Source organism: Lissotriton vulgaris, chromosome 5 (assembly GCF_964263255.1).
Source record: "Lissotriton vulgaris chromosome 5, aLisVul1.2, whole genome shotgun sequence".
Lineage (NCBI taxonomy): Eukaryota > Metazoa > Chordata > Amphibia > Caudata > Salamandridae > Lissotriton > Lissotriton vulgaris.
This window is the reverse complement of record NC_141693.1, coordinates 324,394,958-324,420,552: the sequence shown is the minus strand read 5'-3', so window position 1 is coordinate 324,420,552 and position 25,595 is coordinate 324,394,958. Positions and strand designations below refer to the sequence as shown.

The following is a 25,595-nucleotide window of genomic DNA, read 5'->3' as shown; positions in this document are numbered from 1 at the left end:
TTCAGATTGGCAACAAAAGGAGGAAAATCCTTGGCAGTTATGGGGGCTAGGGTGTGGAATAAACTACCCCATCAACTTCGCGCAACCACTTCCGAACTAGAGTTTAGGAAACTCCTTAAAACATGGACTTACAGCTTGACGGACTCAGTCTGTAAAACACTTGTTTAAATCCTGTTCAAGTCTTTCTATCTGACGACTGAGAACAACAAATATTTACCATCCTTAGCATACGAATCTAAGCACCAAGATGCTCCTTGGAGTGATAGCGCGCTATACAAATACTTATCATATCATATATCATATCATACTTCTAAGGGCACTTTAGTGCACTCACAGTAGCCTTTGGAGTGTCCTCTGTTGGTAGACTTCGTTGGAGCAATAGATCACGTACGGCTTGAAGTGGTTCACAGCATGATCCTCCATTATGTCACTGATATCATTAATCAAAGCATTCTCACTGTCTTTGTGCCTCTGCTCCAAGTCATCAAAAAACCTGAAGAGAATGAAACAATATCAATAAATTGCTTTGCCAATATGTCACAATATAAACAATTAAACCAACCTCAGAAAGGAAACAAATACTTTCATTCATCCTGGATACCGGACAAAAAGAATGGAAACAAAGATGTATTTAGAATTAATCTCCGGTCATTTAACCAGAATGGATAGAAAGTTTAGTTACCTTCTGTATATTTCCTGGCACACAGATTAAGCAAAAATATATATATATATGCACACACACACACACATCTAGTGTTCAGCATGCCTGAAAGTCAAGGACCACATGATGTTGAGCCGAAGCAGTCTCTTTGCTCCCATGTTGAGTTTATTGTCCTGTCCCTCCTAACCCAAACAAAAAAACAATATAATGTGGGGTGGGCTAGCTGCATCATTGTGCTTTTTCAGTGATTTTCAGTCATGCTGAACAGCAGATGAGCTGCTAGACAACATGGCTAAAAGAGGCTCACATTGACAAGGCCAATAGCTTGGGCATTGTCGAGATCTAATGGCTTCGCCAATGCTTGTTTGGTGTTGCCGAGGTCTTGCTGAACATAAGTGGAAGTGATATTGAGAAACAGTTGAGCCTTAAAGTGAAGCGAGAGTGTGGCATATTGGCCAGAGTAGCAGACAAGGGAACTGGGGAGCAAGGTTTGAATCACTGGGTCGGCTGAATAATTTGCGACTCTGGGCAAATCCTTTATCCTTCCCCCTGCCTACGACAATAAATAGCTGTGTAATGTAAATGGTGAGTACTGACAGCCTTCTAATAGCATCAGCTGGTGTTAGCACTATGGAAAAATGGAGGGCCGAATAAGCACTCTAATACCATTGGATCGGGAAAAGAAAAAAAAAATGCTGTTTGTGTTTTAACAACTTTTAAAGAAATACATTAGTTTATGAACAAACGCATGCATTGTAGTGGTATGTGTGCATGTGTACAAGGGAGACGGCCTGAAAACACAAGTACTCCTATGGAGTGCTTGAAAACAAAGAAAAAAATAGCTCCACAAACGGGAGCAGTCTAAGGAGACATGTACTTTACCCTTGCACTATGGGAGGACCAAACACAAGAAGAGGACATGACACCCGCATGCCATGATGATGGCATCAAAGAAAGGAGAGAGGGATGCTGAAGTTTACCAATGGCAGGAGATGGGCGGCCTATGAGCCCACAGATAAAACAGACTCTCTTCACCTACAAATCTACAGATGTTCTGCATGAACATTCCCGTCTGACCCCATCCTTCACTACCACAACTCACTTCCCTCGACTTTTGAATGAATCTTGTAGTGCGGCAAACTATGTAATACACAATTTCAGAAGACATTTATTTTCTAAGATTAAATAAAACTATATGATTACAAAAACAGCATGGAACTGATTCACATAGGCATTTCAGCAGTAAACTTGGGACTAAAATGCCTACATTTCCTCCTGCCAGGTATTCACAAAAGGAATACTGGCAAGAGTAAATGATTTGACTGCTGAAGATCTCTTCAGTAAATCTCTTGCAAGTGGTTGGAAGCGGGCATAACAAGGTGTTGTTTGCCTTGTAAGACAGGGAATGCCCCCAAATGTGTACATTTATGGGCATTCACAAATTCCTATCTGACCCTTTCCCACCCGGGAAATGGTTGGCAATTTGCCTTTCCATGATTGAAGAGGGAACAGATCTCCCCCAGAGTCCGGGGAAAAAGGGGAAGGGATCACCCTCAGGTTCAGGGAAAATGTTTTCCCCACAGGTGAAAAAAAATAGAGCATTTATTATGTAGGACTATGTACAGGCAAAACACCGCAGCTTTCCAGGCATACTATTGGCAATGTTAGTGAATATTAAAAAGTAGTAATTCCACACCCTTATGAAGGTGTATTTTACAAATGCAAATGTGCTCCTTTTTTTGTGAATTGGGCCCCACTTGCCAGGCTATTTTTTTCCCACTTTTTTTTTTAGTTTTACCAATTTTTGGAAATTGGAATAGATTTCAATATGGGACATGCAGAGAAACCTTATTCATTGTAGTACTTTCACAAAATACAAAATATTGAACATCACAGTGTCAGCGATAGCAAATCTGTAGCCGTGGATGAGTTGCTACTTATACAAGAAACAGATTTTTTGATTTGCTAATAACCTGTTGCTGCTTGACAACATCAGAACAAAGTACAAAATTTGGTACATACTTGGCACATTTCTCATTTAAAGTGCCAAATGAAATTCTACTGTCTGCTACATCAAACACAGCAGACAGAAATTACACCAAATTTGGCAGTAAGACAGAACTTTAGTCAGAATATGCTCTAATTAAATTAGAAAAGAGTTCTGAGCAAGCCTTTGGAGTGGTAATTGTCTGCAAATGTACACATTATTCATAAACACAAATGCGAGGCCGTCAATGGATTAACCCCTTCACGTGGGGCTAATTCCCCCGCGGTGCGGGGTGGAGGGGGGTTGCGTGCGGCGCCGCGTGCTCGTGACTACTCCGCCCACTCCCGTAGAACGCCTGCACAGGAGGGGAAAAACTCTGCGTGGGCGTTCTGCGGCAGTTATGACGAGCTGAGCTCGTCATGAGCACAGCTCCACTGTGCCTCATGACGAGCTGAGCTCGTAATGAGTGTCGAAGGTGTTAAAAAGGTCAAAAATGTTGAAAAATAGGGGAATCTGCTTGGACAAGACAGAATTATTTCCCATGGATCAAACCTGACACTTTCAAACCACCTTTTGTGTGAACACCATTGATGGTCTCTGAATCCCCTACCTAACTGAGACGTGGATGGACATAAATTGTGCCCTAGATGTTTACGTGCTTCTCCCAATGAGTTATATCATCTTGCGGGTGGGTATACAGGGTGGGATGGGCAGGAGGGTTTCAGTAGTTCTTAAGTTGCCACTGACGCTGTTTGCATTCCCACAGCTTCCTGCTACAATAATGTACAATTCTGAGCTCTCCAGAAAATTATCAATTGATCTATAAAATTATGATGGGAACTTACATGTTGTCCGGCACCGTACATTTTTATCTACGTTCTCAAATGCCACCCCTTGCTTTAGACCACTGTCAAAAGTAATACTATCCCATCCATTTATACCATTTGAGGCAATCTAACAATCTCCTGGATAAAGCCAGTGCAACAGGAAAGTCTAAATGAATGGGTTATTTTCACAGATGTTGTAACTTCTTCAAACATTTTACTTCTAAGATTTAGGTGTGTGTCACTGAAACTGATATTTAACCTGTTACTTATAGGCTTCAAGGTGCAGTCAGTTGCACTGAATATAGCCCTGTTGTATTTACTACTTCCTCTCATGTCCTGCAGTCGTAAATTTGTGGTTCCAGGGGATTTTAACCAGTAGTATAATAATCGGTCTGACAATGCCGCCTGTTGCTCATACACAGGCTTTACACATCTCTCTCCTGCACCAACTCAAGCAGACTGTTGCCATAGCACACAATACACAGACTGAGAAACTGCACACTTTAGCCCGTAACTACATAAATCACTCTACAATAACTTTTTGATATAACCTGTGTGCTGCACTCAAGCGCACCTAGCCTATTTTAGGGGAAACTTTGGGACCTTTTGACACACAGGTATATTTCTCCCCAGTTCAAACAGCAATCTTGTTAATATCTCCTTTTCTAATGATCCTAACTCCCTTGACAAATACTAGGAATTCCCTCTGGAGTTTGAGGCAACATTAAATGAATTAATCTCACTCCCACCACATTGTTGAGGGTGTTGCTCCTTGAACTTTTAGCTTTCTTTGTTCAATTTGTCAATTGATTCTTACTACAAGATTGTTTTCGGATTTCCTATGCTTGGTTGGGGAGGAGGGAGTAAGGGGGTTGGGGAGGGGATCCTCAAGTCAAAAAATAAATATGTAATTTGACCCAATCTGCTGTGAAAGTTTTCAGCCGCATTTTGATACATCCCTACTGAAGATCATTCTAGAGCAGGAAGGTAAGGTTCAACTCCAGGTCATTTTCATTGTTCGTTGGGTGGAAGTGAGACTACATACCAAACAGGTGTACAGAAACACGGCTTACAGGAGTACAGGACATTTTACAGGAGGGTCTGGAAGCAGTATTAATAGTGTTAGATCTGGGCCGCTATTGACTCTCCTGTGCAAACTGCTTCCTATATTCTACAGTCCCAGAGGTGTTGGGGGTTTGGAGGTGGGTGACGTCTGGTTGTCTTCATTGGTAAATATGAAATGGTCTAAAGTTTGTATTGTCTGAATTTCTCCCTTTGTCAACTCAGGCAAATGTAATTTTGCTCCTGTTCCATTCTATTGTCTGCCCTCTTAACATATTGAACAGTCTATTCACCACATTTTCCTGATTGATGGGGTATCCTTTAATGAATGAGCAATAACGGATTGAACCTCAACAAGTCAAAATCTGAGCTTCTGCTCCTTGGGTCAGTAAAGCAATTGAATAACATAAGCCCTCAACACCTGTATGCAACTCATGACACGATCTAAAGAAGAGAACCATGTTAATTCTATGGTGGTCTCTTCCAACTATCGTATTAAGATGCTGCTGAGAATTTGTCCACTGTTGGCTGAGATGCACGAGGCCACCGCTGGTAGACTGTTGGCTCACAAATGGACCACTGAATCAAACAGTTCTTTGGTTCCCCTACAAAATACGATGCGCTTTAGATGGTTGCAGTCACCAGTGTTTGTAGACCACAACTTTCTCATCAACGAAAAAGTGCGGTCGTCCTGTGGGCGCTAGAGTGAAAAGAGAGACCCAGGCTCTTACCTACATGACTGTTTTGGAATTAACCTGATTACCTTTGCACGCAGTGAAGCATAAGCCCTGCCGTTCCAGGCCTCCAAAGGAATCTTCATACAGCTCGCAATATACCATGCGTGCTAGAAGGCAATAGATCTTTCGCATTCCAACTAAGCTGTCTTTGGGAGTTGTTCTGGAGCTTAAATTTGTGTGGCTATTCTTTTTCAGGCTGTGTTTTCACCTGCCACACATCTGTTGCTTACATTATGCTCATTTCCAGTCACTTTTGGAAGGAGAGTACCACAAGCCTTCTCAACTGCAGCTACGAGTACTTCTTGTTTCTTGCTGGTGGGTCTCGCTGCAGTTTTTGCAGTAGATCAACGAGACCCGCATGTTGCACGAGCCCAGGCTCATTTTTCTGTATTAAAGAACTAGGGAGATTATGCCAGCCTATGCTCCACTTATGGCAAATAACACACATTCCCCCAAAACACACACTATCTCCTGCTGTTCCTTTGGCTCAGTGGCCAGGTTCGCGCCCTTGATAAAGGTAACAGAAATCATAATGGGGTTTGAAACACACAGAGTATGGAAAGCCAGGGTGACGTCTTCATAGATCAAAATCCAATAAAGAACAGGAAATATTACAATTCCCTCAGTTCCCCTTGTGACTGTAGTCACTCGCCTGAGGCAAATACAGGTAAGACAGCAGTGAAAAGGACACACCTAAACATGTATTAACAAATAATTTTCCCGTCTGAATACAGGTGGGTCACAAACCGGTCTCAACGTTTATTTTCTTGAAAAGAATAAATCTTTTCATACTTTGGATGTGCTAAATTGAAGCATTATCAAGACACAACTTCTTTTAAAAATTTAAAAAAGACTAATTTGTACGTAAATAATGCATTATTACCGATGTAGGTTACCCAAGACCTTTTTAAAGAACTGCATGAAGGTAGCGAGTAGTTCTTTATATATGACAGGGCTCAGGGCTACTGGCAGCAAGGCCTCCTGAACCTCGTGTGTTCTTTCTGTGCTCTCACATGCACTGGTGCCTGTGGTATCATGTTCTCCAGGAGTCTTGACTGAAGGCGGTACTGAGCAGGAGCTGAACAAGCACAGGCAGCCAGCCAGCAGCTCACCACCCGCAGTGCAAGAAAGTCGAGGTCATGTGACACAAACGAAGAGCTGCACTGAAATGGCATAGATGACGTGTCTGGAGCTCTCAACTCTAAAGGTCATATTAGGGGGTGTAATATCTGGAAACAAGGCCCCATCTCGGCACCCTCCAACCCCACGGATTCAGTGATATCCGGGGTATTTGGTAACTTTGGGGCTGTGTGTCAAACTCGGAGGGTCTCATGAGAAATTACCATGGGAGGGAATCGATAATTCCAATGCAGATTCCCCTGGTTATTTTTTATTCCACACCTTCTATTTGATCCGTATATTTTAACTGTTTCTAAAAGTTGAAGCCCCTGAGTGAAACATATGCAGTCCGAAGTGTTTCCACTGACCATATAATGCTCATGGGGTAGGAAACTTGTGTTACTGGCCTAACTGGAATTTGGAAGGCGCACATGATCGTGGCCCAAGGATTGAAATTGTATTTATATAGTGCTTACCACCCCTGGCGAAGCCTTGAAGAGCTTTTCTGGCAAGTACACCACTACTCCAGAACCCAAAGTGGATTAGTATAGGGAAATCTAAGTTGTTAATTTGCGAGGTGGACATGCGCGTATGTTAGTTGGATTGAATAGGATAAAAGAGGGATAGAGGAAGGAAGAATCTATCTATAAAGTGTTATTCTGGAGATCCATAGTAGTAAGATGAGGTTTGGGATGAGTCAAAAGAGCGATAGGAGGGAATAGCCCATAAAAGGTTATTAGGGAACTCACAGTAGTACAATGAGGTTTGGGAAAAGTCAGAGAGTGGAGGTGGAGGATAGATTGAAAGAGGGGTCAGATGGGACAATAGTAAATTGGAGAGAGTGGAAGGTTTTTGTTATTTATTTGCTTCCACCGCTGTCAAAAATATCAAAGACTAACCAGAAATCTCTACCCACGGCCATGAACACCAGTCTTTAAATACACAAAACAGCAAAAACAGATTCAATCTCACGAAGCAGAAGGAAAGACGACAAGTTTACCCAAACACAGTAATCAAGAGAGGGCAAGTATAGTCTAGTGGTTTAGGGACAGAAGACTTGCCAAAGTCAGCCCTCTAAGATAGAGCATTTATTCTAGCTAAAAGTTTTATATGCTGCCCCATGTAAAGTATTAAGGCTTGTTTACGTAAACTCAAATGAACTTACAACGGATAACAGAGCCATTGGTCAGTGTATACTGGAAAATGTCAGGTAATTAACTACATCTCAAACCTCTTTTGCATATGAGCAGTAAATCTGAGTCATTAAGCAAGTAGGTGTCTTACTAAATTGGAATGGGGAAGAGACTCAATGTAGATCAACATGTGTGAAATGTAGAGGTGCCCCAGAAACAAAACATACTACTCGTTGGCCCTGCCCATCACATGAGTTAAGAATCCTTCTCGTTTGGAAAGTATGTTTTGTCGAATGGTTCCGTCTAGTATTTACTCTGGCAAACCTGGTCTTGCTTCTCAATACAAGAAAGTTCATATGAATTTCAGATTTGAGAAAAAGTGGCATGAGAGCAAAAGAGCAGAGGGAGCTAGAGAGTCCACATACCACATTCACAGAAACAGTTAAGTGACAGGACAGTTCTATATTCTTACTGACCGCTCCTCCTGTCAGCAACACGCCCCTACATCTCTCTATCATATCTCTTTCTACTTAAAGAGTAAGAATGTACTGATAAGCTTGTAAGTTCACGGCTCTCTTAAGTGACATTGGCGGTCAGATGAACCTCACTGTAAATGCAGCTTCTCTTCTCCTTAAGTGAGGTTTCCAGGTCAGATGAACTTAAGGAAAGGTACAGAAAAGAGTCCCGGGGTTCCTAGATGGAAGTGGACCACTGTCCTTACGATTTAACTCGTGGATCAGTCTTTCAAACCTTCTCCATCAACAACCTTTCCTTTAAACAAAATTGTTGCAAATCTGTTCTCCATTCACAGTGCCCAGGAAGGGGTGGGCCGGTATTCTCTTCCAGGAAGACAGCAAATGCCGTACATTACATACGGCATGTAATCTTCATTACTCCAAGGTCTGGGATGGGAGAGGTGTGGCGCAGCGGCAAGGGCGACTGGCGCTGGAATCTGGGGATCACGGTTCGATCCCCAGCGCCGGCGGCAGATTAGCCCAGCACCATGACTCCGGGCAATAGCTGGCTTAATCTTCCCGACGGCCCCCAGCGCCTTGAGACCCTTAACGGTGAATGTTCGCGCTTTAGAAATGTGGATTATTATTATTAGGCCTGGCCTAATTTTTCACAGTTCTTATACGATGAAGTTTCGCTCAATCAACAAACAGAAGGTACCTGTACTCCACATGCAATAAATAACAAGGAGAGACTCTGCAGCTGATAGGCTGGGGAAAAGAGTCCACAGTCACTTCTCATCCATAAATTACTGTCTCCTCCTTCACTCAAGCAGTACCTGGCAGACACACACAAACACACATTCATACGTACCCCCAGCCCCCACCTCTAACCACAACAGTTTGCTGAGCAAAGCCATGGCAACCACCTAGAATTGTATTTAAACAATTCGGTACAGCCCACAAGTCTCACTCATCAAAACACACTAACCCACAACACACTGAAGTTCACACATTTGTCTGATGTATAAACACTGCAACTCACACCACTGACAGTACATTTCACTAGCTCAATGAGACTCCAGTCTGCGATGAAAACCTCAGAAGCATTGAAAAAAGTGCACTTGGTTGGGACAACCGAAAGCGCTGTACTGCATTCCCACAGTCAGATTGTGCGCTATGCAAATGCCAACATAATACATGAATTGTAGACTATCTGAGAGATAGAAGTAGTGCAAGCATTTTTCAGCATTCTAGGCTAAATATAATTTTGTGAAGGACATAATAGTGCTCCACAACAGACTACGTTGCTGGCCTGTCCGTTACTAAAATAGGTATTTTTCAGTCATTTTCTTGTAGTCTGGTACCAGCTAGTGGTGGCATCCTAAGGCTGCTATTTTGCTTACTTGACTTATTGAACACTGTCCTTGCTGGACAGATCTATTGTGTGGCTTGTGCTACAGTAGGTTCATGGATTGTTATGGTTTGTACATGGTCATCCAAGGATGACCATATAACATTGCTTGATAAGGTTTCTTATGCTGGCTTTGACTATGGTGCTTCGGGCAGGATCTTGCTAACAGAGAGCCTGTTTGACTTCTGTTATTGAAAACTATTCAATCAATTAAGATCTAAATATGCACAGAGTTTGAGAGACAAGAACATCTATTGAAAATTCATGTGTGGTCATTTTCTCCACCCTACATGGTCTCAGCTGTCAGAGTCTTAGATTTTATTTTAGGTTTCACCTACATGGCGCGTACGGTGCTTATGAAATCTATTAATATTTATCTTAAAAGGGGCTTACATTGGCTCCTGTGCTTGCTTCCTTCTTTGAAGTATTCTGATTCTTCATCACTACAGTATCTACAATAGCACTCATTAAGAGACCGACGAGCAGGTAGGCAGCGAAGGAAAATGCTACTGTTCTTGGCATGTTCTTGGCATGTAGAGCTGCAGAGTTACTTAAGTCGAAGAAAGATTCCCTTTGGAATATTCTGTTAGCAGACCACTTTCACATACAACACTTCAAAGCACATTCATACTCCAATATTCTTCAATGTTGTTCAACATACATTGGGTCAGTATATTCAGTTACCAAAAACATCAAAATATATAGACAATAAAAAAAATCTTTGCGAAGTTTTATTAGATTAGTTCATATAAAATCATAAAAAATATTAAAATAACACATCAATATGTACAAAAAAAATAGTGAGAAACCAAGTCACAAAATTAAATAAGTCAAAGTAATTTTGACTTATTTAATTTTGTGACTTAGTCTTATATACTGACCCAATGTATGTTGAACAACATTGAAGAATATTGGAGTATGAATGTGCTTTGAAGTGTTGAATGTGAAACTTATGGTACAAACCTAAAAACCACAATGAGGGAACAGCTGGAAAGCGGGAACAATCGAGATTGTAGGTGTTTCCGAAAGCTAAGTAAAATAGCCTGACATTTGAGGTGCATGGGCAGTCTGTTCCAGAGTTGGCAGGTGAAATAAAGAAAGCTTTGGCCGCCTCATGAAGCCTTCTGAATTCTTGGAACAATTACAGAACTAGAGGTGGCAGATCGCAGAAATCTTTTTGGGAGAATACCACCTGAATTTTATTTTGAGATACTCTGGTTCAGTTCCATGCAATGCTTTGTGTGCCAGACATAGAGCTTTAAAAGCGACTCTTTTCTTAACAGGGAGCCGGTGACTCTCCACCAGGGCTACCAAAGCAGATTTTAATTTTGGAATTTTCTTGAGGATTTGTCCAACTGCATTCTGCAGCGTCTGAAGCTTATTTAGTGACCGATGTTTAGTACCAAAATACAGGACATTACTGTAATCAAGCCTAGATAAGACTAAAACAGTGACAATTGATTTTTACAGACAAGGCAGAATAAAGCGCAGCCCCTTCCTCAACTTTCTTAACATAAAGAAGCAAAACAAGGTCAATTTGTTAATTTGATCCCCAAATGACAGCTCAGCATCAAAGACTACCCCTAGATTCCTTACCTTAGAGGCAGGTGGGGGTAGGGAACCATTGGATTGAGTCCGCCAAGATTGGTTCCAAAAGAGGTATCTTTCCAAGAAAAGAGGACCTCTGTTTTTTTTCTGAATTCAACTTTAAACAGTTGCCCCTAATCTAGCTAACAAAAGCACTCATACACCTATTGAACCGGTAAGCGACCTCCTCCGCATTGCTTGAGATCGACAACAATCTGGGCATCATCTGCAGATGCTACTGTGGCAAATCCAAAGGTGAAAATCAGCTAGGCTAGGATGACCACAAAGATATTAAAAAGCGTGGGGCTGAAAAAGGACCCTTGGAAAACCCTACAAAGCAGGGAAACGAAATTTGAGTAAAACTTCAAGGGCCACCATCTGCTCTCTATCTGTTAAAATGAGAAAAGAAGATCATGGACTAAGCCAATGGTCCCAATTTCTCCCAAAAGCTCCCAAAGAACTGTGTGGGTCGCCATGCCGAAGGCAGCAGACAGATCCAAAAGGACCGCCGCTGCCCTCTCACCATCATCCATAATAAGTTGAATCTCTTCTGTCACTACGACCAGGGCAGACCATCAGTGCGGTGACTTGATTTAAAGCCAATCTGTGCCTCCATTTGGTAAATTATTATTTTCCAAACATTCTGACAACATTTTATTAAGATGTTTTTCAAATACCATCGCTGGATATGGTAACCGTGATATAGGTCGATCGTTTTTCTGAACTTTGGGGTCAAGAGAAGGTTTTTTCCGTAGGGAAAGGTTTGAGGCTGTTTTCTATGTTGCGCCTTGATGATAGTAATAAACAAAATAGTGAGGACCAGAGCTATCTTGTCAGCTATACCATGCAATACTTAGGCGGGCAAGAATCAGAGGGGGCTTCTGACTTAGTGTGACCAATTAACTCAACTACTTGGGTCTATTGTCAAAGATGGAAATTTGCAGAGCTCAGTATTGTTGGGAGCACTGAGCGGAAGAATCCGTGCTTGAGTCGGATAAAGATTGAGCAAGATCAAATTCACTAAAGACTACCTCTACCTTGTCTTTAAAAAATGCAGCCAGTTTATCACAAAAGAACTGGCTTTCGAGGAGACCGTTTGGAGGATTGGGGATGATGAGTGACTGTTTTAAAAAGCTCTTTCAAAGAATTTGTGGCCAAGTTAGTTTTCTCATTATAGTGAGTGGTTTCCTCCTCAATTATGAGTATAATTTTTATCAAACTATTTCTTTATATCTGACTTTTTCACTATCACTATACATGGCTATACAGGTGTTCTCTTGCCTGTGACATTTTTGTTTCATGGCCCTTAGTTTAGGAGAAAACCAGGGTGGATTCAGACAGTTTCTAAAAGATTTCATGTTTTTTATACCAGCACCACTTTGGAAACTGCCGCATTTATCCACTCAGTATATTTTGCAGCTGCTTCATTTGGATTTTCAGTAAGTGGCACCGAGGCTTCAAGACTTTCAACCAAGTCCTTATTTTTCATTGTATTCCAGTCACAGCGCTTTGTATCCTTCCCTACAACATTAGCTGCAGGGTTTGAAGCCGATGAATCTAGACTGAAATGGAGTGCCCTATGATCGGACCAAATGATAGGTAGTACTGCTTCCAAATTAAGATTAGTATTGTTGGAAAACATGCCATCCAAAATATGGCCTGCCTTGTGTGTTGCGATCTTCACTAACTGATTCAAATTAAAACAGCTCAAGTTTTCGATCTAAAGTGCAGAGTCTTTGTTATCCAGATCTTCTAGGTGAAAATACGGTATTGATTGCTTATCTCAATGAAGTTGCTAAGGGCATCTAAAAGTTTTGCTTTGGGGCCAGGTGCCTATAGATCAGGAGACCGTTAAACACACATGTCGGTTAGTCTGCAACTGAAAGAGACTGCCTCGCGTTCTGCTAAATTTGAAGGTTCCCAAGTTGGGAAACATCCTGAACAACGACTCGGAACAACGAGTCCCGGAGTCACGAAAGCGGAACAACGACTTGCATGAACAACAACTCAGGATTAACCACGCATGTGCGTGGTTAAGGCTGAGTCAGTCTAGTGTTCAGACAGGGCGGAGTTAGGAGGAGCATCGCAGTCGCGGAGAAACAGGTAAGAGGGGTTAATTTTTATGGGGAAGGGGTTAGGGGTTAGTTTAAAACGGGTTTGGGATTAGTATTTAGTATTTATTTATGGTAGTGGGGGTTTTCGTGATTATTTACAGGGAGAGGGGAGTTCGTTTTATAGGGGTAGAGAACGCATTTAGGAGGTGGGGGCATTCAAGATTATTTAGGCCCAGATCCTGGTGGATCTGGGCCTAAGAAATGCGTCGACGTTTCGACCCTAATGCGCCTCAGTCGGTATTCGCGGCGGGTCTTTTTCAAGACAAGTGGATGACAGTTGTGGAGTCAGACCAGAGGTTGCTTTGCCTGAATCCAATGTGGCGCAATGGCCATTCAAATCTGGTTTAGCAAATGTCTAAACGCAGAGCGTGGAGGTGCGGAGTCCCTCTCGTCCAAAGCCGGAATCTGATTCGACGCATTTCTTAGGCCCAGATCCACCAGGATCCTGAGAGCAACACTAGGACGCCTCGGTGTAGAAATTGACATCTGGCCAATAAAACCACTGTATATATTTGTATATAGAATTTCCATTGCACTGTACAATTGATCACCCACTGAGCACTATTCACAGAAAGTCACACTATTTCACTCTTGTCTTGACGGTCTTCTCATGCATTGAAAGTTATCCATGAATGATTCTAATTCATATACTTAATGATGGTATTCTGTTGTATGCTTTACAATACAATATACTGATCAAATGATTGTATATCTTGAGCAATTTTTTCTCTCTTTTTTCTCAATTTGTTGATGGTATCAGAGAGCGCTTAATATGTTTAGCTCTAATGAGCATCCTTCAAAGTAATTGGTCTTTCCCAACAGAACCACTTTTTTGTTTAAACATAAATACCCAGGTTCTGAGGGACACAGGGTCACCCCTTTTCTTTAAAATATAATGTTGAAGAAAGGCACTTTTTAATTTTTAGGAATCTTTTTCATAATTGGATGTTTGCTTTGCAGTTTACTCGCCAACATCGTCAGGCTCGGCTCGCACTGGGCTCCGCACGGTTCCCCTTGTTAATTTATTGACTTGCCCACCTCTCTCTATAAATCTTTAGTGCCCCAGAAGAGCAACAAAAAGCTGGCCCCACATCCGTTGTGCCCCGGAGCCCTACATCTATAGTACAGCCCCAGAGGCATGAAGCAGCCTGCGGGTGGGCGGGATTTTATTGGGATTTCTTGAAAGGGATGCAATGTCTGTCACCTTATCGAGAAAGGCAGACGAGCAGCTTCAAACAGCTGGCCCCCGGTGTGAGGGCATGTTTACATTTGTGCGAATACTGAGCTTTGTGCAAGTCCCTCCCTCCCAGCAAACCCAGGTGGGCCCAGCCCTATATAGGTAGGTATATGTGCTCCATATATTACATAGTAAATGAAATGACGCAGAACTGCTCTCTTCATTTTTTGTCTGGGAGAAACAACGGAATGGCGCCTACGCCTCTTTCTGCGTTAGACTCATCTTCATTAACCCCTTCCGTGCGGGGCTGTTTCCCCTGCTGTGCTGGGGGGGCGGGCGCGTACAGCGCCCTGGTGCTCATGACGAGGTCAGCTCGTCATGAGCTAACGCGCTCCGGTGCTCATGACGAGCTGAGCTTGTCATGGCCACACCCGTTCCAATGGAACGTTCAGCACAGCAGGGGAATCAGCCCAGCATGCGAGCGTTCCACGTAACGGGCGAGGTCATGACGAGCTCAGCTCGTCATGCGCACCGGAGCGCCGAAGCTCATGACGAGCTGACCTCGTCATGAGCACCCAAGGGGTTAAAACAAAGGTGTTTAAAAAATGTAGTTATCAGTAGAAATATTTATGCCACATACCAGTTACTTGTAGGTAAAAGTAAAACGCGGGGGGGACTTGGTTGGTGCCGTTAAGGAAGGGGTAGAGAAAGTAGTTTATCCGAGTTCACCTGCTGCCCTTAATGACCCGAAATTCGTCAACAATGGCCGCCGGCGCACGACATCCGTTTGATTTCGTAGACGCGGTCCAACCGTTTTATCTACAGCCACAAAATGGTGACGGTGACACTACAGTGCAGTCCGTCTTTTAACCCCTGTCACCCCCGATACGCGGTTCCTACTTTTGGAATCTAGAGAAAACTCAATGGCCCGGGCCGAGCCAAAGGAACGCCCACCGCCATTCTGCGTCCCAAACACGACTCTGTTTTTGTGCAATAATGGTACGGTCCTACACAGACATGGAGAGGACCCACAACATTTTCACACAACTGGGCACCGCTATCTACGATAGCTTAAATGATTATATTTCCGTTTGATCTGTTAAATGGATAATGCAATCAGACCTGAAGAACAAATACAGTAGTTGCTATAAAGACACTGAATATTCCATTAGGCTTTCTGCTGACTGCTCGCAGGATTGCGATGGGGGGCTTGGGGGGGACGGACGACCGTAGGGAGGTCCCCCACCCCGGGCAGTTTGGGAGGGGCGGGGGGGAGGGGGCTGAGAGCACAGGCGGGCATTTTGTTTTGGTCTACTTTTCATACAGCCCAATAGTAGCCCAAAGTATAAATACTGTGGGCTACTGCTCCCAGCCACCATTTTGTCCTTTGTGACCTGGTGGCTGGGCGCATTAGTTAGGGAATTTTTTGCTTCAGTGGGGTGTTTTCTAGTCAGGCGTTTATGTTAGCTTGGTTTCGGGCTTTCCAGGATCGCTTCGGCGTGGGAACGGGGCCGCCCGCATTTGCGGAAGTCAGCCCCGGTGCAGCGGGCCCAGCCTGCAGGTCTGGGCGGTTTCCAGGAGGTGAGCCTTGGGTTTCAGGAAGGTGGGAGGGCTGTGGGCGGGGGGAGCAAGCCGTTTTGGCGGCGGGGGAGATGGCAGATATTTTCTTTAGAGAGCAGCAGCCCCTCTCTGCACCCGCGCGGGGAGCAAACCGCGGGGGGCCCGAGGCGGGAAGAGGAGCGCTGCGTCTCGTACCGCGTTTAGTGACCCGCTGCCTTAAGTGGGGGAGGAGCAGGGAGGGGGAATTTTGGGTGTGATCGGCTCTCCTCTTAAGGTAGATTGTAGGCAGAGGGCAGAACAGCACCAACTGAGGCACCCGGACCGTTCCAGAGAGTGAGGGGGCAAGCAGTGTGGAGGGGGGTACCCAAGCCAGAGGTCCCCTTCTCATTCATTAGGGGAACATGGAGTTGTGGCTTGGGTAGGTGAAGGGGCGGGGAGTGGGCTACAGAGGCAAGGGCCGCATAGGGGGTTGTACGGGGTGCTCGAGCCAAGGGATGGTGGGGCATGTGTTGGGCAAGGTTTATAAGTTGGGGAGAGGGGGGGGGGAGGGGAGGGATTGATTTAGCCCCTTCTTTGTTCTCCGTCTCCTGTTAGTAGGAAGGCTTTCTCGGTTGATGGCAGCTCGCCTGGGCAGGGGGAAGGGGCGCAAGTTGGGGGCTGGGGGTGGGGGGGGGAGGGGTTTCAGCCCTGGGGGATGGGTCAAGGTCAGGTTTTTTCCGGATTGGACAGAAGGGGTGCGGGGCTTGGAGGAAGGTGGGCACAGTGAGTCGGTTGCCTTTGCTCGGAGCCGGTGCGCGAGGAGGAATGATGGGAAGGCAGAGGCTTTTGATTGTGCTCGGTTTGAGTCTCCAAGGCCTGTTGGGTAGGTGAGATGGGGTTTTTAAAGTAGGGACAAATTCTGCTCCACCGGCGCAGACGTTGTTGGAAGGGAGCGAGGGTAAGCTGGAGGGGGACCTTTCCCCCCAGTTGCCCACGGGTAAGTAAGGTTAGGTCGCTGGCAGTGGGCCAAGGCGGCACTGGGGCGGGAGTGGGCACTTTTTGGAGTGAGCAGGAGAGTAGGCCAGCTAGTTTGCGGCAAGGTCCCAGCACACCAGTCCACAAATTCTTCCTCACAGGATGGGGAACGCCGCAGGGCAGCAGACTCGGTAGGGCGAGGTGCGGCCCAACTGCGCCGAGGAGAAGGGAGGGTGGAGCCTACCGCGGCACATTGCGGAACAGCGGGGGACCCCGGCGCGGCTAGCACACGAAGGTCCGGCGCAAGCTTGCTGGCCCCAACGTCAAGCAGGACACAATGGTCAGTAGGGCCACTTGACAGGAACATGCAAGACAGTCAATGCAGTGGGGAGTGTCGGCTCCCCCACCAGGAGTGATTTCAGGGGCCTCTAGGGTGCGTTAGCAATGTTGGGTCGGTAAGGCCCGCAGTGTTGGTTTTGTGACAGATCCTCTACAGATAGAGGAAGCAAGTGTACTGGATCATGATGAAGACAGCCCGAAGAAGGGGAGTGGAGGGACAATGAGGGGGGGGGGCCTTCTCATGCGTCTTCTAGTGTTTTACAGGCACTGGAGGAGGTGCAGCCCAGGAGGGCAGTGTCGTTGGGACCCAGAAGAAAGTACGGCCCCGCAGTGAGGGCTCCTCGGACGGTGGACCCTGTTGAGCAAGTGGTGTGGAGATCGGCGCCTGGCCGGGCAGTCTTGTTGGTAGCCAGGTGGGAAAGTTGTCCCAAGGGCCGAGCAAAAGATGGTGCCGGTGGGGACAAGGGGTGCTGATGTTCGGGAGGAGCTGGGTGGTAAGCTCCACAAGGGTAAATATGTCAAAGAACAAGGGGTGGGGACCGGTGATGTGGTGGCAACAGGCACTGGGGTAGAGAGTGTAATGAATACGGAACCTGAGGTGTCCGGTAAAGAGACTTTACAGAGTAAAGAGTTGAAGTTAAAAGCTGCCTTGCATGGGTGTGGCAAAGCCTCGGGGTGCACATTTAATGTTAGCCACTAAAGACTGCATATGGAAGGGGGAAGTCATTGAAATTTTGAAGTTACTGCACAGGGGGGTGCGGTCTAAAGAAGGGTCATAGGAGGGGGAGTATGAGCTGGCCAAACGGCCTAAGGTGTCGTTGGCAATTGAAACTGGACGGCGGCATTTTGATATAGGGTAACGGCTATTGTGAGAAATTTCCTGAGCGCTGCGTAGAGATTTTTAAATACATGGAAGTCATTCGGAAGGCCCAACGGGGGGTAAAACTACATTTACAGCAAGTGGTTTACCTTTAGTGTGCCGGCCCTGTCAGGGGAAGCCCACCCGGGGAAGGATGGGGAGTGCAACAGGTACACAATCTGTGTCAGGAGTGTGCTGGGAGTTCAATGAAGGCATGGGCACAAGAGAATATGGTAAATTCAGGCACGAGTGCTCTCAGTGTGGGAAGAACACCCTTTGGTTAAATGTGGGGGAGTCAAGCAGCAAGGAAAGCAGTAGTGGCAGCAGTCGGGCTGCCACAGCAGGCCCATCACAGCAATTTCAGAGTGGTAGGGAAGGTAAAGGAGCGCAGGGGTCGGGGGCCCAAGTGCGATATCGCCAGTTTGCTGGACTGCATTGGAGTCAGGTTTGAAGGATTACGTGGAGGTGGCAGCAACACAGGTACGGTGGGAAGACTTGTAGAACACCTATCTTGGCCTGGGGGGTCTTCAGTCATTGATTTTATTGGTGGGGAGGCAGCCTCAGTGTCATACTCCTCAGTTGACGTGAATATGCCACTAGTTGTGACCGCGGGCGCAACTGCAGAGATGGCGAAATGCGACATAACTGCTGCATTTTGTTTGCTTCCGGTCCATCCTGATGATGGGAGTCATTTGGGGTATCCATTTTGAAGGTCAATGGTAGGTGGATAAAGCATAACTGATGGGTTGTTTCATGTCCTGTGCTCTGTTCGAGTGTTTCAGGACCTTTTTTCAGTGGTATTTCAGACCGCACACTGGTTATGGGCTGGTAATACACTACTTAGGCGACTTCCTTTTGTTGGTTCCCTGGGTTCCACGGAATGCCAGGTAGCGCTGGACAGTCCATGAGTTCATGGGGATGCTGGGTGTCCCCTTGGCACAGGGGAAAAACAATGGGCCCATGTTCGACCATGTCATTCTGAGGCATTGAAATTGATTCAATGAGTATGCAGGCACGGCTGCCATTGGATAAGAAAGCGAAAATGTTGGATTTGTTGGAAGAACTGCTTGTAAAACATAAGGTTACGGGGAAAGACATTTAGGTCTGGTTAGGCCATCTCAATTTCGCCTGCACGGTGGTGAGGGCAGGGAGGGCTGTTTGCTGAAGACTGGGTCGTGCATTTGCAAGACACCATCTGCCTCTCCACCATTTCCGCTCGTCGGCTGGGGTGAAGGAAGATATGCGGATGTGGAAAACATTTCTGCATTCCTTTAATGGAGTAACAGTGGTCAGAGAGGGGGATTTTCAGTGGGAGGTTCAAGAAATGTTTTCAGATGCAGCAGCTAGTGAGGGCTTTGGTCGGTACGGGCAGGGCAGGCGGTGTGCGGAGAAGGGGCTTGAGCAGTGGAAGGATGGGGCGAGGACCATTGCCTTTATGGAGCTTTTCCCGTTGCTGGTTCCGCTGATGTTGAGGGGTGAGGGCCTAGTGCATAAGAAGGTGTTGTTCAGGATTGATAACATGGCAGTGGTTGACATCAAACAGACAGTCGGCAAGAGACGAGCAGATTTTGAAGTTGATGCGGGTGTTTGTTCTTGGTTGCCTGACACATGATAGGGAGTTCAGGGCAATGACATTGTGGATGCTTTGTCTAGTTTCGCGGTGGTGGGAGAGATTACGTGGACTGGCCCAGGAGGCGGACAGGAGACCGACGCCAATGCCGGAACATCTGTGGTGGGTAGGCAAAGTAGGGTTGTACAGCGGGTGGTAGGTTCGTTGTCAGCTTCTACTCGTTCAATGTATGCTCTGGCCTGGAAGGTGCCTGCTGGAGGGAGGAATCTTGGAGGCGTTCAGGGGATGTGATATAGTTTTGCTGGATCCTATTGAAAAGGTTTTTCTAAGCTCACTATTGAGTTTTACCGGTCGTTTGCAGGGATGGTTTTGTAGCTTGTGTGCTTTTCTACTCTCATGGTCTGGATATTTTGGGAGCTTTAAGGGTCCCCGAGTTGTTAGTTTCCAGGTTAAGAATAGGTATCACTTGGCAGGAGGTTTTATTCGCTGACAAAGGGATTCATATCTGACTGTCGAGGGCACACAGACCAGAGAAGTCGTAGTAATGGGGTTTGACTGGAGGCAGCTCCCCCGGTGTCGACATACCCTTTACATTGGGCCAGGCGTTGGAGGACCATATCTGGTGGGGAGGATAAGTGGACATGGTGTGAGGGTTTTTCGACATGCTGACGGGGGTAGGGTGACAGATCATCAACTGCTCATTGTGCTGTGTAAAGCTTTGAAGCAGATGTGCCTGGATGGAGCACAGTTTGGGACTCATTCGTTTAGTCTCGGGGCGGCAACAGAAGCTGATGACAGAGGCTGGTATAGAGGGGATATTAGGCGACTTGGGCGCTGGCAATCCAACTATTTCCAACGCTATGTGCAGAGCAATGCAAAAGAAGCGCTTGCGTCAACCTAGTTTCATGAACCTCATATTGTTTTTCTTGTTTCAGGTTCGGTAGCGGGCCCCCGCTCTCCGGAATTGACCATTTGGATGGTGGGGCACTCTTTCGTAAATGGGCTCAAGTACAGGCTGCCGTTGTTATTTCGGGAAAAGGTTGGGTTTTAATGAACGCTTGTTTACAGTTGTGTGGAAAGGAAAAGGGGGGATGGTATGAAGGGAGTTGGTTCTGTCTTTGAACAAGTGGTTGGTTGGGGGCCTACGCCCGGATATTTTGTTAATCCATTTGGGATCTGGCGTTTTTGAAAGAGAAGTGGGCTGGGCGCCATTTTTTGTGGACAGAGCTTGTGCCGCGTAGAATTTGGAGGGGCGCTTGGAATTCCAGGCGATCGATAGGAAGCAGAAGAAGGTCAATGGGGAGATCTCTAGATTTTGCAGGAGCCTACGCTTTGGGAGTGTGTGCCATAGGGACATAGAGTTCGAGGCAGTGGAATTTTCATGAGTGTTCGTGTCCACTTATCCAGGATGGGCAGGGACCTTTATTTGTTGAAGGTTAGAGAAGCCTTTCCAGGTGTCTTTCAGTGCAGGAGCGTTTGAGGAGGATTTAGTTGAGCTTGGGTATAGAACCGGGGGAACAGTGGTATCAGACAGGCGCTCTTAACGTTGGTTTGGGGGTCAGAAAGGGGGGTAGTGGAATTTTGCCAGGGTTGGCAGGGTTTTTTGTTGGATAGTTTAAAGTTGGGTCATCGACAGTGATTGTTTGGGCAGGCTGGGGCACTTATAGAGGTTGGGTGATCATAAGTGGTGAAGTGGCAGGCAGGAGAATTTTGGTGTAATAGATGTTTAGTTTTATAAGCTTACGTGTTATTCATTGAATTATGATATTGTATTTTTGTAATGTTGTAATGCTCGGGTGGGGGGCGGGTTTCGAATGACTGTTAGAGGCGGGGGATCAGAGTAGGGGTTAAGTAAGTGTTTTATTTAGTGAGGTTTAGTTTTGTAAGGCTTTTGGCCGAGGAGTTTTAATTGTTATATGCAACTGTTCCAATAAAGCGGCCTTTTACACACAAGAAGTTGTTTGTGGTCTGTCCCCTCCCCCACCACCCGTTCCCAAGGGGGGCTTGGGGAGGGGTGTGGGGGGGGCGACCATAGGGAGGTCTACCCCCCCCCCTCCCCCCCGGGCAGTTTGGGAGGGGCGGGGCAGAAGGGGCTGAGAGCACAAGCGGGCATTTTGTTTTGGGCTACTTTTCATACAGCTCAATAGTAGCCCAAAGTATAAATACCGTGGGCTACTGCTCCCAGCCACCATTTTGTCCTTTGTGACCTGGTGGCTGGGAGCGTTAGTTAGGGAATTTTTTGCCCCTCCCTCCCTCCCTTGAAATAGGTTTTACTGGGTTTTTATTATTTCCTCTTCCCTTTTAGTATTTCTTAGCTTTTCCTAATTGGGTCTCTTTGTTGTTTCCAGGTGCGCAGGGTAGGCTGGTTGTATTGTCACTGGGAGCAGGTGCTGTGCAGTGCGGGGATTAGTGGAATTTTTTGCCCCTCCCTCCCTCCCTTGAAATAGGTTTTACTGGGTTTTTATTATTTCCTCTTCCCTTTTAGTATTTCTTAGCTTTTCCTAATTGGGTCTCTTTGTTGTTTCCAGGTGCGCAGGGTAGGCTGGTTGTATTGTCACTTAGTGAAATAAATAATTTACGGGGGAGTTCGGCCGCACATTACAGAGGCGGGGGAAGGTAACAGGGCAGCCCTATGGAAGTCAGGGTAGTTAGTGTTTGGCACCCCTCTGGTGCGCGAGCCTGGGCCCTCATTAACTCACTTGAAGTCTTCGACCGCACACATGGGAACGGGCAGAGGTCATGGCTCAAGTCGGGGTACCACGCGGGTGGACGGCATCCCCCCACTTATTTTACCGGGGGGACGCCATCCCCCCTGCCAAACAGTTGGACTTCACTCTTGGGCCTCTCTGGGACGAAGAGCTCGGCACCTTTCGTGACGTCACTTCCTGTTGTGACGGCACTTCTGGTGACAGCGTCCCCCCACATCTTTTTTTTACGAATTGTGCCCTGGCAGAGATGGTCTTGACCGTTGCCACTGTCAATCTTTCATCACAAGTGTGAGGGAGGCATCGCACTGCTCTACATAAAAGCACGACTGCCTGGTAAGATTGGTTTTGGAGTTTGTAGAATTGAAACGTACACTGAAAGTCCAGCCATAGGCGACTTACTGCTTGCACTGTCTTTCTGCAGAACACAAGAATGGGAAGTGAATTTCCTGCCTTCGTGTTTCTCGTCCAAGCGCGATTGACGAGAAAACTTTGGTCTCAAGTTTCTAGTTTGGCCAGGGCCTGCAATCCCTCGAGATTCGCTTTCAACTTCCTATATGGACTAGAGGAGAGACCTCCTCCCGGGGGGTTGTCAATCACCGACAGTCCTGGGCCGGTTCGATTTGTCAATTTCTAGGGAGATGCGCACGTATTTATTCCCTCCACAATTCAGTGATAAACAGGTCTCGGGCATTGGTGGGGAAAAGCCTTATTTCGTGGGGGTGCAGGTGTCCCCCACAAACTGCGGGCGAGTTGACGGGGGTGCCTCAGGCTATTTCCAATAATTTAAACTGACACATCTCCTGGGGTTTCACAGATTAGACTGCCCAAGCATTTTGGGGTTTATCTACTCTACTGAAAAAGTGTCCAGGTTGGCTTGCCAACACTGAGCTTGGCATTTATGCAATGTTTAATTACGCAGAGTTTCCGAAGCAGCATAAGTGCCCATGTATATATAGAGGCTGGCAAACGGAGGTCACACTAAACTATAGGTATACTGTAAATAAGGCTCACAGTTTCCATTGACACTGATTTGTAGGGAAAAACATGGGCAGAAAACAATGTTTTTCCACTGAAAGGATTTTTTTTTCCATGAGTCACCATGCTATCTTTCAAGTCTTCTGTGACAATACCTGTGATAAGTGAAGTCACTGTACTAGCATGTTAACATTTTCACAATAGGCTATTGTTAAAGTATACTTGACTGCTTAGGGTGCTAAAACTCGACAGTGTCACAGTACGAGTACACATTTATCATTTATATAAACAGGGAAGTAAGCTACGACCAACTCCATTTATTTGTGAAACAAAAAATTTAAATTGATAAACAGTTGCAATAAAGGCAAAAATAAATATGGATGAATACGGACGTAACTCTTAAAAACATAAATGCCACAAAACGGGGAGGTCTAATATCAAAGTCCAATGTCTCTAGTGGCTCAAATCAATTCTTCAAAACCAAAATAAAACAATGTTTTGTGGGCAGCAAGTTGGCACCCAACCCCGCACGTATAACGGGAGAGATAGAATACCACATTAAATACAGTAATACGATTAAAAAAACTCTTCAAGTGTTGTACTGAAAGGCGGCCTGGGTGTTCCCATTACTGATTTGCAGCACACTGACACGTCTCTGTGACGCTGCAGCTGTAAAGCCCCTTTCTCTGCAAGTTTTAGCACAAAATGTCTTTGACAGCTTATGGCTCACTGCAGAGCACACAGTATACACCTTCACACGTTCGTTGGCAGAGAAACGTCAGTTCCCGCCAGACTGTGGCCCGTCACTGCACTGGGCATCAGCTGGATGTATTTTGTGTGAAAGGCAAAGGGGAACCTGGATGGCAGGGCGGGACAGTCAGAGACCTATTGTTAGGATCTGATAATGACTTACAACGTCCATGTTTGCTGAAACAGGTGTGGCACAGCGCGGGCCAAATAAACGTGAAGAAACCTAAAACCAGTCACTGCAGCTCAAAGTTAAGACATCTGAAATTGCCCCATTCAGAGGTGTTTCTACGTTTTTAATGTAGATGTATATGTCTACAGAAGGAGTATTTTCCCAGAAAATATCAGTTATCAAACGGGGTCCTGGGCGACTCACAGTTTTTTGCGTGCGGGCATTATTTTTGTTGCAGTTTTATAAAGTGCGAACTTGACCCAAAGGTATCCGAGCGCTTTACATAAGCACGAGTTCATTCATTTTAGGCACGAGGAGATTAAGTGATTTTCCCAGAATCACAGGATGTTTGAGCCAATGCCGAGACGCGAACCTGATTCCTCAGCTGCAGGGTCATTAAGCCACATCCTCTACTACTATTACTACTGTATTGAAATTGCGGTCACTCCAAGGTGAAGAAACAGCTGAGGTTACTGGCGTACCAGCATTGATGGACAGAACAATAGCACACCGCCACCAGCTGCAGCCAAGACCTCCAAACCTGCCATTTATTTATTTTATTTGCCGAGTTTTACATAGGCTGGCTAGATCCGGAGATATCAGAGGCTTTACATGAGGATCAGCGAGTTACAAGTTACAAAATTACACCAGTTACAGGAGCCAAGTATAACATAGTACACACGCATTTGCAATGCAATAGGGCTCGCATTAGTAAAGTTAGAGGTATTAGTATTGTAAATGACATTTTTTATTTATGTTTTTGTTTTGAAAATAGCGAAATGAATAACTTTGTCATTTACAATGGCAATAGTGTTAACTTTTGCAAACGTGACACCTATAGCATTTGTAATGCAATATGTGTTGTATTTACATGACTTGGATGTATTAATATTAAAAATAACAATGGGTTGTATTTTTTTCAATATTTAATACTTAAATAAAAGTTATTGTAATTTATAATAGCAATAGCTTAAACTTTTGCAAATAACTTTTTGGAAGAGTATGTTTAGTGTATTTTATTGTGATGAAAATACAAGAACAGAAGTGAAATATTAACTTTTTTTGTGACATTTGTAATAAAGTTTGAAACATTTAGAGAACATATTTGAATCAGTTGTTGTTGAATGGTTGCACAGATTGATGCTGTGGTGGCTCTGAATGATGTTGTGGCGGTGACAAGTGATGCTGTGGCGTTCAGTGATGCTCTGGTAGCGCATAGTGATGTTGTGGTGCCCATGAAGGATGCTGTGGTGATGCAATGGATAGTGAGGGCGATAGATAGATTGAGGGAGGGCGAAAGATAGATAGAGGGAGGGCGAGAGATAGAGGCAGGGTGAGTGATAGAGTCAGGGCAAGAGGGCAAGGGATGGAGTGTGGGCGTGGGATGGATGGATGGATGGAGTGGGATGGATGGATGGATGGAGTGGGATGGATGGATGGA

At 45.5% G+C, this 25,595-nt stretch overlaps 1 protein-coding gene across 2 annotated transcripts in view; it reads right to left on the bottom strand.

Annotated features, from left to right (window-relative positions):
* ARHGEF16 (Rho guanine nucleotide exchange factor 16) overlaps positions 1 to 25,595 on the bottom strand; it is a 340,813-nt gene that overhangs the window by 66,052 nt on the left and 249,166 nt on the right. For both annotated transcript variants that reach the window (XM_086921558.1, XM_086921559.1), the window contains exon 7: positions 335 to 493. In XM_086921558.1, the coding sequence (XP_086777684.1) occupies positions 335 to 493 (159 nt within the window). The remainder of the gene's footprint in view (positions 1 to 334; positions 494 to 25,595) is intronic.